The 13,496-nt window shown below is 40.7% G+C and overlaps 1 protein-coding gene across 1 annotated transcript in view; it reads left to right on the forward strand.

The window, feature by feature from the left end:
• Positions 1–2,247: 2,247 nt before the first annotated feature.
• Positions 2,248–13,496, forward strand: part of LOC124280922 (coiled-coil domain-containing protein 33-like) — a 30,131-nt gene continuing 18,882 nt past the window's right edge. The window contains 12 exon segments of the mRNA XM_046716915.1: positions 2,248–2,350; positions 3,228–3,539; positions 4,943–5,451; positions 5,842–6,008; positions 7,122–7,255; positions 7,437–7,546; positions 8,221–8,325; positions 8,703–8,794; positions 9,146–9,266; positions 9,824–9,956; positions 10,267–10,400; positions 10,622–10,693. Coding sequence (XP_046572871.1) covers positions 3,281–3,539; positions 4,943–5,451; positions 5,842–6,008; positions 7,122–7,255; positions 7,437–7,546; positions 8,221–8,325; positions 8,703–8,794; positions 9,146–9,266; positions 9,824–9,956; positions 10,267–10,400; positions 10,622–10,693 — 1,836 coding nt within the window. The 5' untranslated portion in view covers positions 2,248–2,350; positions 3,228–3,280.

Raw genomic sequence — 13,496 nt, forward strand, 5'->3', positions numbered from 1 at the left:
CGTCTACAACAAACTGGCACCACGTCTGATCGCCCAAGGTCGGGTCGTCCACGTGTGACGTCACGAGCAGAAGACCGTCAAATCGTCCTACGTCACCTACGTGACAGATTTCTGCCGGCTACACGAACCAGGGCTGAGATGTTTAGAGGTCGACTGTCCTCACAGACCATTCGAAATCGGTTGCAGGCTGCCAATCTCAATTCTCGACGTCCATATCGTGGGCCAATATTGACGCCGTTTCATCAACGTCAACGTCTGCTGTGGGCCCAACGTCACCTCCGATGGACCCAGAGAGATGGAATCGAGTCGTCTTTAGCGATGAATCCAGGTTTACCCTCAGATTCGCGGACGGCAGTCTGGAGACGACGTCGTGAACGGTATGCCCAATGTTGTGTACAGAAAGTCGACAGATTCGGGGGCGGAAGTTGCATGGTGTGGGGTGATTTCTGTGGGAACAACCGTTCCCGACTTCTGGTCATCCGTGGAAACCTCACAGCTGCTGCTTACCGCGACCAGGTGCTCACCCCTGAACTCGTTCCTTTCATGGCGGCTCATGGCCCAGGTCTACAGTTCCAGCATGGTAATGCTCGGCCGCATACTGCGATGTTGACACGAAATTTCCTTCAAAACGCTGGAATCAACGTCATGGACTGGTGGCCATCGAGGTCCCCTGACCTTAATCCAATAGAGCACGTTTGGGATGCACTTGGGAGAAGGCTTCGTGGTCTTAGGAACCAACCTCAGAATTTGCAGGAACTTGGCGCTGTCTTGCAAGAGCAATGGCGCAGAATCCCCAACCACGTAATCACAAGCATCAGGCAGTCGATGAGGAGACGGTGTTTGGCAGTGGTGAATGCGCGGGGCGGCCATACACGATATTGAACTGAGAAATTTCGCATTTTTATTCTTGTGACTTGACATTCTGTATACCCATGTTTTGGAACGGCGGTGTAGCCTAATGGAACTGATTATGGCACTGTCAGTGTATCGAGTACATCACACAGATCTCAGCAATGAAATAATAACAATTTAACCATCTTACCATCTCTTGTTATTTTATAGTGCCCTGAAGAAAGAATGTGATGTTTCTTTTTTGACTCAGTATATAAGCCTAATCCAGGGCAAACACAAATAATGTTTCTACATATTCCTTTGACGAACAGATATTGATGTTTATCGCTGAAGACATTTATTCACACGTCCACTTCTTGTACTTCCGTATATTTTACATACGCTTCAGTGACTATTGAGGCGAGTGAATGAGTGAGTTTTACTCCAGGAAGGGCGAAGGGACACCAGGACAGGCCATGTGCGGCATCGATCGCGTGACGAGAGAGAGAGAGATTTTAATACCCCATCGCTCAAACTACAGAAAATACAAATGGTACTGCAGTAGAGTAAACGTTCATTGACATAGTTTGTATATGAGGTTGAAAGGGTACAGAAGTCGTAGGCTGGACACCACTTTTAACAGTGAAAACATGGTGTATTCTTATGTAGCTGTTGAAACGAGCGACACTTTAATATTTGTATCTGTATGATATATCACTCACTCTCTGTCCCACCTGAGCTTTTCCTGATGTTTCGCAGCGTTTTGTCGCCATGTACATGAAATATGAAACTACGGGATCCTGCTTTTCGGAATGTCCGTTTAGTCGTTGGATATCCAAGCTGTTGTTTCAAATGTCGCACTTCGATATCTCGTTTGAACCGATATATAATGTAAGATTCCTCAGGTTAAATATGGCCAGCTTCGCTTCCATTTCCCTTTAGCTCATAAGCTGTACATGACATTGTGAAACTTTGCATACAAATTAGACAAATGTTGATCTGGTACCATTTTGTTTTGTCGTGGTATTCTGATATGTTTTGGCGTGTCCAATATAATAATATAAGATGTTTTTTAATGTATCGTAGGCAGGTTTTTGTTCGGGAACAGAACTCCTATATATGGTTCATTTTTGTTCACAGAATTGAAGCCTTCCACTGTTTCAGTTTTTGCGATTGGAGACATTAAATTAAACTGAGGGGAGGAGTTGTGTCCAGTGACTAACGTCAAAACAGTTCAGCATTTCTTTAAGCAGTACTTGTATTAGATCGGTGGGTTTTACCTTCACATTTTTTTTAAAAAGTGAGTAAACCCACTGTAAAACTTGCATTAGTCAGCAGTAGTAAAAGTATGCACGTGACAGACTGTTGTAACACGTGACAGTCACCTGACGTTTTCAAAATGGCGCGCCACGGAACTTTAGTCTTACCAGGAGTCAAAGCTCTCTGCCATCTTCAAGTTGTGACTTTCATGATTGAAATAATATACAGTGATATATGTAGCAGTTTGAAAATGAGAAAGGTCTGTATTTTCATAGCCCTCTTTTGGCTTATATGGTTAATTTCATGGTAAATTAAACGCATGTAAACCATCATATCAGGGTATATATCGAAATTTTCACGATTCAGCAATATTACGACGCTGAAAAAATATTAAATTTTACAGGAGTAATATGTACAAAAAATGTATACTGATTTGTGGATACAAAATAACCTTTTGTAATTTAATGAGCTGAGTGTCACCTCGAACCGAATACGTCGATAAATGAGTTGGTTGTATGATGCCGTTATGTCCTCGATCAAGCCTATTCCTTTGTCTGTCCGAGAATGACTGGGCTTCCCTTTCACGATCGAAGTCAAGGGGAACGTGCTGTGCCTATTGATCACTTTTGATAGCGTTGTTGACTTTGATTGAGGATTCAATACGCTCCTTGTGGAGATAAACATTGATCCATGAAGAAGTCACAATATACAAACCCTACAATATGTTTTATGGTTTAATTTTCTGATGAATAGGTGGGGCTCTATTGACAGTGATCTGAATGATTGGGTTCCATGCCTACAACAGGCTGCTTTTGAGCACCAGCTATTGTCTGCATTCACATAACTTTCTATGGTGTTGAGAAACCCAATCTGATAGGCTCCTTGCAATACATGTGAAGTAAAAGGCAGTCGTACTGATAACTATATTTGTATGCTGGAGTGGAAGCTAAACCAACTGAACCATTCAACTGGTGTCTCTTTTGAAAAACGAGCATTCTTCAGTGACGTTTACATAGGCCGGTCAGTGTTTATGACGGAATATGTATGTGCATAGAGACGGGTTCGGGTTCGTCATGCCTCGGTTTCACATCGGGAAGATCGTCTGCTTTTATCATTGCTTTTGTTACCATTTCTAGTACAATGGTGAGAGCAGAGAACTGAAGATTGCAAAGTAAAAACAAGGAACAAAATGGCAACCATCGAACAGAAGAAGTTGACATTCGATGTGGAGATTCATGATGCCCAGTTCAACCATATGGGCAAATATTTCCTCAAGCTGAGAATTCAGAGTCTTCATACACATAACTTTTCACAGATCCGTATTAAGAAGCCACCCTATGATGATTACACTTATGAAAACGAGGGTTTAACAGATGTGGTCCAGCAGACTGCAGATGCTGAACTCTGTACATTCCATGACAGATTCTTCTCATTTAAGCTTCCTAAAGGTGAGTGTTATGTTCTCTGAATAACCAAACACTAGATAATGGTAGTGAACATGGTGAAAGGCATAATGTCTGTCATTTCCTGTTCACCAATATAAACACAGGGTTATATTACATCTAAGATTTTATATTTAAAAAGTGATTTTATTTAATCCCAGTGAAAGAATTATTACAGTTAATGGAGGTATGATGAGCATATTTGTTACTCTCAGTAAGAACTGAGATCAGGCAGTGAGTTCGAATCCGGATGGGGCTCAACTAAAAAAAGTACTAGAATTTGTACTTTACTAAGAAAGTGTAATCCAAAATATAACTTATGTTACATGAGATCAGGCAATTACATTTAAATTCAAAATACAGGGAAGAAAAATTCTGTCTGTTGAATTATCTTGATGTCTCATTATCACGTTCATAGACATTCACAACCAAGATGCATGTTATTTATATATGTTTGGGAAAAAGGATAATTTGAGATAGATGGAAAACTTCTAATGAATACTGTTCATGAGTGATGTGAGCAGATCTGAAAACATACATGGTCATGAGTGGTTTGCTTTCCTGTTAATATTGGGAACTCTTTGCAATAAATATTGCCTTAATGCTGTGCATGTGTTTGGCTGTGTGTGTGTTTGATATGCTCTTGACACCCACCCACCGGTTGATCACAAGATATTTTAGTTGAACAGCTTGAGAGCAAGGTAAACATAAGTGATTGTGTTGGAGAGCTTCACTGTCAGTTGAAGGTATGGTCAAATGGAAGTTGAATCAATGACTCTAATGAAGTAAATACAAATCCTTAAAACTTCACCCTGCTTGTCTGGATATAGTTAACATAAGATAACAAAGCCCTAATTTGTATGTATTTTTTATTTGAAAACTCATTTTTTGTATTGACTAAGCTGACAGTAACAAGAAAGTACAACCCCATATTTGATCGTGGCCAAAACTTGAACATAGAATAATCAGTGTTCTGGTCACTGTTTTGAGCCTAGTAATGTTTTGGTAAGGTTTGTAACTTTTTTTGGGTCAAATCCAGTTTTCAAGTGTTACCTTGCTTTGCCTGCCTGGTTATGGTGTTATTTTGTTAATGTGATTTTTTATTATGCTGTCATCCAATAATACTACACCCAACATAGTGTAAACCACAAACCATTAATGTCCCAAACTAGCTTTACTTCTCTCAGAGTTTACACTGTCCCTAGTGAATATTAATGAGAACCGGAAAATATCACGAGTGAACATAATAAATGTATAAATCACTATTATGGTACCTGCCTAAAATGATGCATAAACTTTTCCATGAGAGAGTCATAATTGCTTTTATTTTAATAAGATGTATGTTGATGCATGATCAGTTCAGATCTGGTATTTATGTCTATTTGCCTCTCTTGTTTTCTTTGTTTTAGGTTTCTGTAAGAATGATAAGAACCATGATGTGTATCTGCTCATTGAGGCATTCAGTCTGCCAGAGAAAGACAATGACATGGGGAAAAAGGTGGGGGAGGGGAAGTTTGCCATCTACCCTCGCACTAATGCTCCTCGGATCAATCTCAAGGTCAAGACTGGTGACGATATGTACAATTATACAGATATTGTGTCACTTCTCCGAACCGTCAAAACAGACAATATCCAGATGCATTGTGGAAGGTTACGATGCACATTTGCGTTGAAAGAGTCAGTGACAACACCAAAGAGAAACGATCGACGACCGTCGCCAGAGCCTACCCCTTCACCCAGACCTACTCCACGCCCTCAACCTGTAGTCAGACCATCTCCCCGGCCAGTGAAAGTTGAAACACCACCGCCTCCCCCTCCGAGACGTGCTTCCCCTGTCAGTTCCTGGGGGGACAATCTCTCTCTCAATATCACACTTCCCCAGTCTCCCCCACCCCCACCGCTCTCCGATGGAAGACAAGTGAGTTAATCGCTTATTCAGGATTAACAGCAAGTAATATATTACTGTAATTGACATTATTGATGACAAAACATTGGGATGCCTTCTGCAATGATTATTGCCAATGCAATTTCCACACTGTAAATTTGTCTGTGATAATGACATGAAGTATTTGGGTTGTACATGGGGAAGGCTGCTAATGCTGTACATGTGTATGTTATATGTGTAAGTACTGTGGAGCAACAGGCCAAGTGCAGTGCCTGTCTGAATATGAGTTAACTCAAATAAATGTAGATATTAACTCAAATAAATGTAGATATTAGCTTCCATACAAAATATGTCCTGATTCCACAGGGCACAAAAACTATAGCCCCTTTTAGTTCAAAATTGACAATAGCTCATACTCTCCAGATGGCCGAGTCCCCTTTGCCTAACCGAGACCAGAGTACGTTCAGTATGGGACCGGGGTGGCGCCATGTGTCTCAGACTGGCAAGGAACAGATTGATGTGATCCTCCATGGGGCTTCCAGTGTGCCCCCAACTAACAAAGGCAACCGGGCTGTGCCCTATGCCTCAATGTGAGTACAGTGTGTGGAGCTAGTATGTTGTGCCCTATGCCTCAATGTGAGTACAGTGTGTGGAGCTAGTATGCTGTCCCCTATGCCTCGAGCTAGTATGTTGTGCCCTATGCCTCAATGTGAGTACAGTGTGTGGAGCTAGTATGTTGTGCCCTATGCCTCAATGTGAGTACAGTGTGTGGAGCTAGTATGTTGTGCCCTATACCTCAATGTGAGTACAGTGTGTGGAGCTAGTATGTTGTGCCCTATAGCCTCAATGTGAGTACAGTGTGTGGAGCTAGTATGTTGTGCCCTATACCTCAATGTGAGTACAGTGTGTGTGGAGCTAGTATGTTGTGCCCTATGCCCCTCAATGTGAGTACTGTGTGGAGCTAGTATGTTGTGCCCTATACCTCAATGTGAGTACAGTGTGTGGAGCTAGTATGTTGTGCCCTATACCTCAATGTGAGTACAGTGTGTGGAGCTAGTATGTTGTGCCCTATACCTCAATGTGAGTACAGTGTGTGGAGCTAGTATGTTGTGCCCTATACCTCAATGTGAGTACAGTGTGTGGAGCTAGTATGTTGTGCCCTATACCTCAATGTGAGTACAGTGTGTGGAGCTAGTATGTTGTGCCCTATACCTCAATGTGAGTACAGTGTGTGGAGCTAGTATGTTGTGCCCTATACCTCAATGTGAGTACAGTGTGTGGAGCTAGTATGTTGTGCCCTATACCTCAATGTGAGTACAGTGTGTGGAGCTAGTATGTTGTGCCCTATGCCTCAATGTGAAAACACCTCTGTTGTGACTTATGCCTCAATGTGAGACCAGTTATGTTGTGCTTTATGCCACAATATGAGAACAGCTACAATGTATGTTGTGCCTTAATATGCCTTAATGAAGTACAGTAATGTTGTGCTCTATGCCTCAATGTCTTTTCAATTTAGAAATTCTGTGGCATGACAGTCAACATAAGATACAACAGGGTAGCTGCAGAATGTTAGTGCACGCAGGGAATACCGTCAACTGTTTCCTTCACATGCACTGGCCTATAAAATTGTTTTAGTGTTAAAATCTACATACAAGGCCCAGGTACATCTTGCCAGCCAGAGTAATAATTAAATTATTTTCCAGCAAGACCAAATCTGAAGATGACCGGCATGTCCGAGCCCAGGGCAGAACCCATGCCACCATCCGTCCCACAAGTGCCCCGACGTGGGAAGAGCGTCTCTCTTTAGAGCTGGATGAGAATAAAGCTCCTGATGAAAGTAGGTCCATGTATTGCAGTTTCAAGAACTTGGGAGTCCACATAACTATAAAACAGTCTTCCCATTTAATGATTTTGATCAAGAGTAGGTACCAGTTTTGCTGATTTAATTAAAGCACACCCTTTTCTTACATCAGAGTCTGCAGAAATTACAAAGGCTGACCTGCTGTTATTTGTTGTAGCCATGGTGTTGTCGGTTGGAGACAGTGTCAGCAAGCAGACCCTGGTCAACTACAAGATCCCTGTGGGTCACCTGCATCCTTTCCACCAGTATCACATGGAGATGGTGGTGGTGAGTAGCAGCCATCCACTCACTGTAGTAACCCAGCTACAGGTTCTAGTTCACTCCACTGTCGGGACCCCGGGGTAGAATACATCCCAGTGAAACAGATGACTGCATGTTGTCATCCCGGATCATTATTCATGCATTTAGTCATAGGTTTGCCTTGTCAATACTCCACTGTTTACAGGCCACCCCAGTAGCTGGAATATTGACGAATACGGTGTTAAAGAAACAGTCACTCTTTCAATTACTGGTTACCCTGTGTTAATAGTGCTTTCTTCATCATATTGTATTTTCACATAACTTTATGACAACTGATGAACCATGGTGTTCAGTTGGCCTCTGCCATTGAACAGACTTGACACTGAAACCAACTAATGGAGTTAGAGAGAAACCTGTCCTATAACTGTCCATTATTTAACCCAGATTTACTGGAGTTGTTGTGCAAGATCATTGTGTTTGCAGGGCCTAGCGTAAGCCCAGCATATCTATGAAGCTTTGAGGAAATTCAGTGCAGATACATTTGTATTTGATGATCATGATGTGTTGCTAAATCACAGTTGATTCCTACATGCTAATACTCTAGTTTATCATTTCATTTTACAACTGTTTGTGATCAGAATGACTCTCAAGGGCTACAGTGCTTGTTCTTAAATGATGCAGTCTACAATTCCATGTTTCAGCCGTCTAAAGACAGCCCAAGTGGTGTGAGGGTGTACGCCTCTGTGATGAGGAAGCTAAGTAAGCTGCCCAAGGAGATGTCATCCCCGAACTACCACGGCCTGGAGGTGAGGGAGGGAGGGCAGGAGCACACACATGCAGGACACAGCCTCATGTCAGACATAGCAATCTCTACTTTAAGGAATAGGACAAATCCTAGAGAGTGATTTGCCTATACCTACTTTAAGACCAACATAATATTGGGTAAAAAATCGCAAACAAATCTGGTCATTTATCAGAATACAAAATGTGAGCGCATGTTAATATGGTTTTGATTTTCGTATTACTGGTTATTCACCGAAAACAGGACAACAAAAGTGCCAAGGCTTTAGTAAATTTACCATAAATTGTCTTAATTTTAATTCTTTTAAAAAAAAATCATTTGAGAATATTAATTTATTGATGTTGGCTTGAAATTGAATGGAACATGGTATATTTATTCCAGGTATATCTGCGGTCCGTTCAGAGGTCAGTGCAGAACCCCCCGGGTCCCTTGGTTGCGGTGGCCAGGATTGTGCCTGATTACTACAACTACAAGTGAGTCTCACCTTCCACACTTAAACAAATAGGAATGAGACCTGTCGAATGATGTCAGTATTGAGAGTAATCCCATAAAAATATCTGCAGCTGAAAATGGTGGTTAGGAAGCAGCATGTTCTGTGTTTGTGTTTATCCAACCCACTGTAGGCAAGAGCTACAAGTGGATTTAACTTTGTCATATCTATAACCTTAAGGTTGAGAAGAACGCTTCCCAAGTTTATTGTTTATTCTTTTCCTAACATAATGGAGAGCTTTTATTTATCACGCTGGTGAGAAAATCAGAAAGAACTCTGAAATGTTCAAAGTTGGTTTTGAATCTATCTCATATTGATTTTGTTTGGTTTCAAGAGCTGACAACTTGATGTCCCACCCTCGGACTGCTGGTGTCAGTATGACGAGTGTGACCTTCCCATCCCCTCATCCGTCCTCCTTTAGTGTGGTCCCCAGATCTAAACATGGATACCCACAGGTCAGCTCAGGGCACCATTTCTGTCAATAGTTAGGACTTTCTGAAAGTCTTTGTTTATCACAGATGACTTAAAGGTCTGGTGAGCTACAGATGTTCATGGTTTGAATTTGTACCTTTCTATCAGAGTTATACTCGATATGTATAATCAAATTCAAGTTCATGCTGTTAATTACCGTGTACTGCATGATGATAATGAAAGGTAAAGACAACTGCTTTCCCAAATCAAGTATCGGCTATAAATACATTAGAATGGTTCCAGTCAAAACTGCTGGGCAGAAGAAAGTACATGCCTGTGTTTTAATGTTACAACTAATGAAACAAAGAGGAAATGTATATTTTCAATGTGTCTTTTTGTTACGGGTATCATAGTTTGTGTTTTGGAATTTACGTTTGTGCAGTTTCAGCGACTGTTTTAAGCCTAGTGAAATTTTGATGTCAAATCCAGTTTTTAGGTGTATACTTTTTTTTCTTTACAGTATATAGAAAAGTGCTGTAGTGTAGGGCAGTATTGTACTTAATAGCACCAGTAGTCACTAGCATGATGGTCATTGCTTCAGGTGAGCCTCCCAGGGCATCCAGAGAAGCAGCCAACATGGAACCAGCCATACTTGTTCTCTGCTGAGAAGGACAAGGCCACCATGTTTACACCATCTGCTGCTCTTGTCATAGAATACTATGTTGCTGACACAAGTGAGTTGTCACATGAGTTGTCTTCTGCACTCACTCATCCTTTGTTTTCTGCAGTTCTTTAGAAAAAGGTTGAAGTAGTTTGTAATAATATATAATGCACATGATATAGGTGTATATTCTCTTGATAATTTGTAATAATATATTATGCACATGATATATGTGTATATTCTCATGTGATTCATTGCCAATTATAATTTTTAATATCTGACATGTGATTATATATATGTTATATGCAGATTGTTCATAGAGTCTATATAATGCTATATAATGGGCTGAGTGTTGTTCTCACGGCAGTGTGCTTGTATTCCAGCTATGAATGATGACTACTGGAAGATTCAGTCGCCGGTTGGCTTTTCCTCCCTACTGCTGGACCAGCAGATGTACACACATCTTACAGCAGACCGGGCACGGAACGGGCTTCGCATTGAAGGACTCCCAATACAGGTGCTCACATATTACAAACAACCTTACAGTGTCACTAAATATTTACAGCATAAACATGTACTATCCATATGAGTAACTTGTTGTCAGAACCAACATATACTGATACCAAGAAAAGAGAAAACTCATGCTCATGGTAGAAATCTCACAATTTTCATATGTGATTATCTGAAACTCAGTTGTTTTCAACAAAAAAATCTGATGTATTTTCTGTTTATTTCCAGGGCACTGATATGTTAACAGAAGATGGCAGATCACCAACTGTTGGCCTCATCCTCAAACTGATTACAACTGATGTAAGTGCATAAGATATGGGGAACAAACAGGAATAATATACCATAGTTCATTGGCAGCAGTAACCTGTGGATTAGCATGTCCTGGGATAACCAGGCATTACTTGCATTACGTTATAGATTCCGATTTCTTTTCATAAATATAATTAGCAGAGTGCAGAACTTTCATCTGCAAAATAGTTTCAGTTGTTAGCAAGAGTAACGCTTTGATCGCAGCTTGGTGGTGATACAGTGTACGTGTGTCATGGTGATACAGTGAACGTGTGTCATGGTGATACAGTGAATGTGTGTCATGGTAATACAGTGAACGTGTGTCATGGTGATACAGTGAATGTGTGTCATGGTAATACAGTGAATGTGTGTCATGGTAATACAGTGAACGATGTGTCATGGTAATACAGTGAATGTGTGTCATGGTAATACAGTGAAGTAATACGTGTGTCATGGTAATACAGTGAATGTGTCATGTGAATGGTAATACAGTGAATGTGTGGTGATACAGTGAATGTGTGTCATGGTGATACAGTGAATGTGTGTGGTGGTGATACAGTGAATGGTGATGTGAATGTGTGTGGTGATACAGTGAATGTGTGTCATGGTGATACAGTGAATGTGTGTCATGGTGATACAGTGAATGTGTGTCATGGTGATACAGTGAATGTGTGTCATGGTGATACAGTGAATGTGTGTCATGGTAATACAGTGAATGTGTGTCATGGTGATACAGTGAACATGTGTCATGGTAATACAGTGAATGTGTGTCATGGTAATACAGTGAATGTGTGTCATGGTGATACAGTGAACATGTGTCATGGTGATACAGTGAACATGTGTGAACATGTGGTGATACAGTGAAATGTGTGTCATGGTGATACAGTGAATGTGTGTCATGGTGATACAGTGAACATGTGTCATGGTAATACAGTGAACATGTGTCATGGTAATACAGTGAACATGTGTCATGGTAATACAGTGAATGTGTGTCATGGTAATACAGTGAACATGTGTCATGGTGATACAGTGAACATGTGTCATGGTGATACAGTGAATGTGTGTCATGGTGATACAGTGAACATGTGTCATGGTAATACAGTGAATGTGTGTCATGGTAATACAGTGAATGTGTGTCATGGTGATACAGTGAACATGTGTCATGGTAATACAGTGAATGTGTGTCATGGTAATACAGTGAACATGTGTCATGGTAATACAGTGAACATGTGTCAGTGGTGATACAGTGAATGTGTGTCACGGTAATACAGTGAACATGTGTCAGTGGTAATACAGTGAACATGTGTCAGTGGTGATACAGTGAATATGTGTCAGTGGTAATACAGTGAACATGTGTCAGTGGTGATACAGTGAACATGTGTCAGTGGTAATACAGTGAACATGTGTCATGGTGATACAGTGAATGTGTGTCATGGTAATACAGTGAACATGTGTCAGTGGTAATACAGTGAACATGTGTCAGTGGTAATACAGTGAACATGTGTCAGTGGTAATACAGTGAACATGTGTCAGTGGTAATACAGTGAACATGTGTGTCATGGTAATACAGTGAACATGTGTCATGGTAATACAGTGAACATGTGTCATGGTAATACAGTGATCATGTGTCATGGTGATACAGTGAATGTGTGTCATGGTGATACAGTGAACATGTGTCATGGTAATACAGTGAACATGTGTCATGGTGATACAGTGAACATGTGTCATGGTGATACAGTGAATGTGTGTCATGGTGATACAGTGAACATGTGTCATGGTGATACAGTGAACATGTGTCATGGTGATACAGTGAATGTGTGTCATGGTAATACAGTGAACATGTGTCATGGTAATACAGTGAATGTGTGTCATGGTAATACAGTGAACATGTGTCATGGTGATACAGTGAATGTGTGTCATGGTAATACAGTGAACATGTGTCATGGTGATACAGTGAATGTGTGTCATGGTAATACAGTGAATATGTGTCATGATGATACAGTGAACATGGTGATACAGTGAATGTGTGTCATGGTGATACAGTGAACATGTGTCATGGTGATACAGTGAACATGTGTCATGGTGATACAGTGAACATGTGTGTGTCATGATACAGTGAAATGTGTGTGGTGATACAGTGAACATGTGTCAATCATGATACAGTGAATGTGTGTCATGGTGATACAGTGAATGTGTGTGGTGGTGATACAGTGAACATGTGTCAATGTGAAGTGGTAATACAGTGAACATGTCATCATGATAATACAGTGAATATGTGTCATGGTAATACAGTGAACATGTGTCAATGGTAATACAGTGAACATGTGTCATGGTAATACAGTGAATATGTGTCATGGTAATACAGTGAACATGTGTCAGTGGTAATACAGTGAACATGTGTCAGTGGTAATACAGTGAATATGTGTCATGGTAATACAGTGAACATGTGTCAATCATGATACAGTGAACATGTGTCAATCATGATACAGTGAATGTGTGTCATGGTAATACAGTGAACATGTGTCATGGTAATACAGTGAACATGTGTCATGGTAATACAGTGAACATGAGTCAGTGGTAATACAGTGAACATGTGTCAAGGTAATACAGTGAATATGTGTCATGGTAATACAGTGGACATGTGTCAATCATGATACAGTGAACATGTGTCAGTGGTAATACAGTGAATATGTGTCATCATAATACAGTGAATATGTGTCAATGGTGATACAGTGAATATGTGTCATGGTAATACAGTGAATATGTGTCGGTGGTAATACAGTGAACATGTGTCAATCATGATACAGTGAACATG

This window comes from Haliotis rubra, unplaced genomic scaffold, assembly GCF_003918875.1.
Source record: "Haliotis rubra isolate DU_JTF1 unplaced genomic scaffold, ASM391887v1 Scf276, whole genome shotgun sequence".
Taxonomy (NCBI): Eukaryota; Metazoa; Mollusca; class Gastropoda; order Lepetellida; family Haliotidae; genus Haliotis; species Haliotis rubra.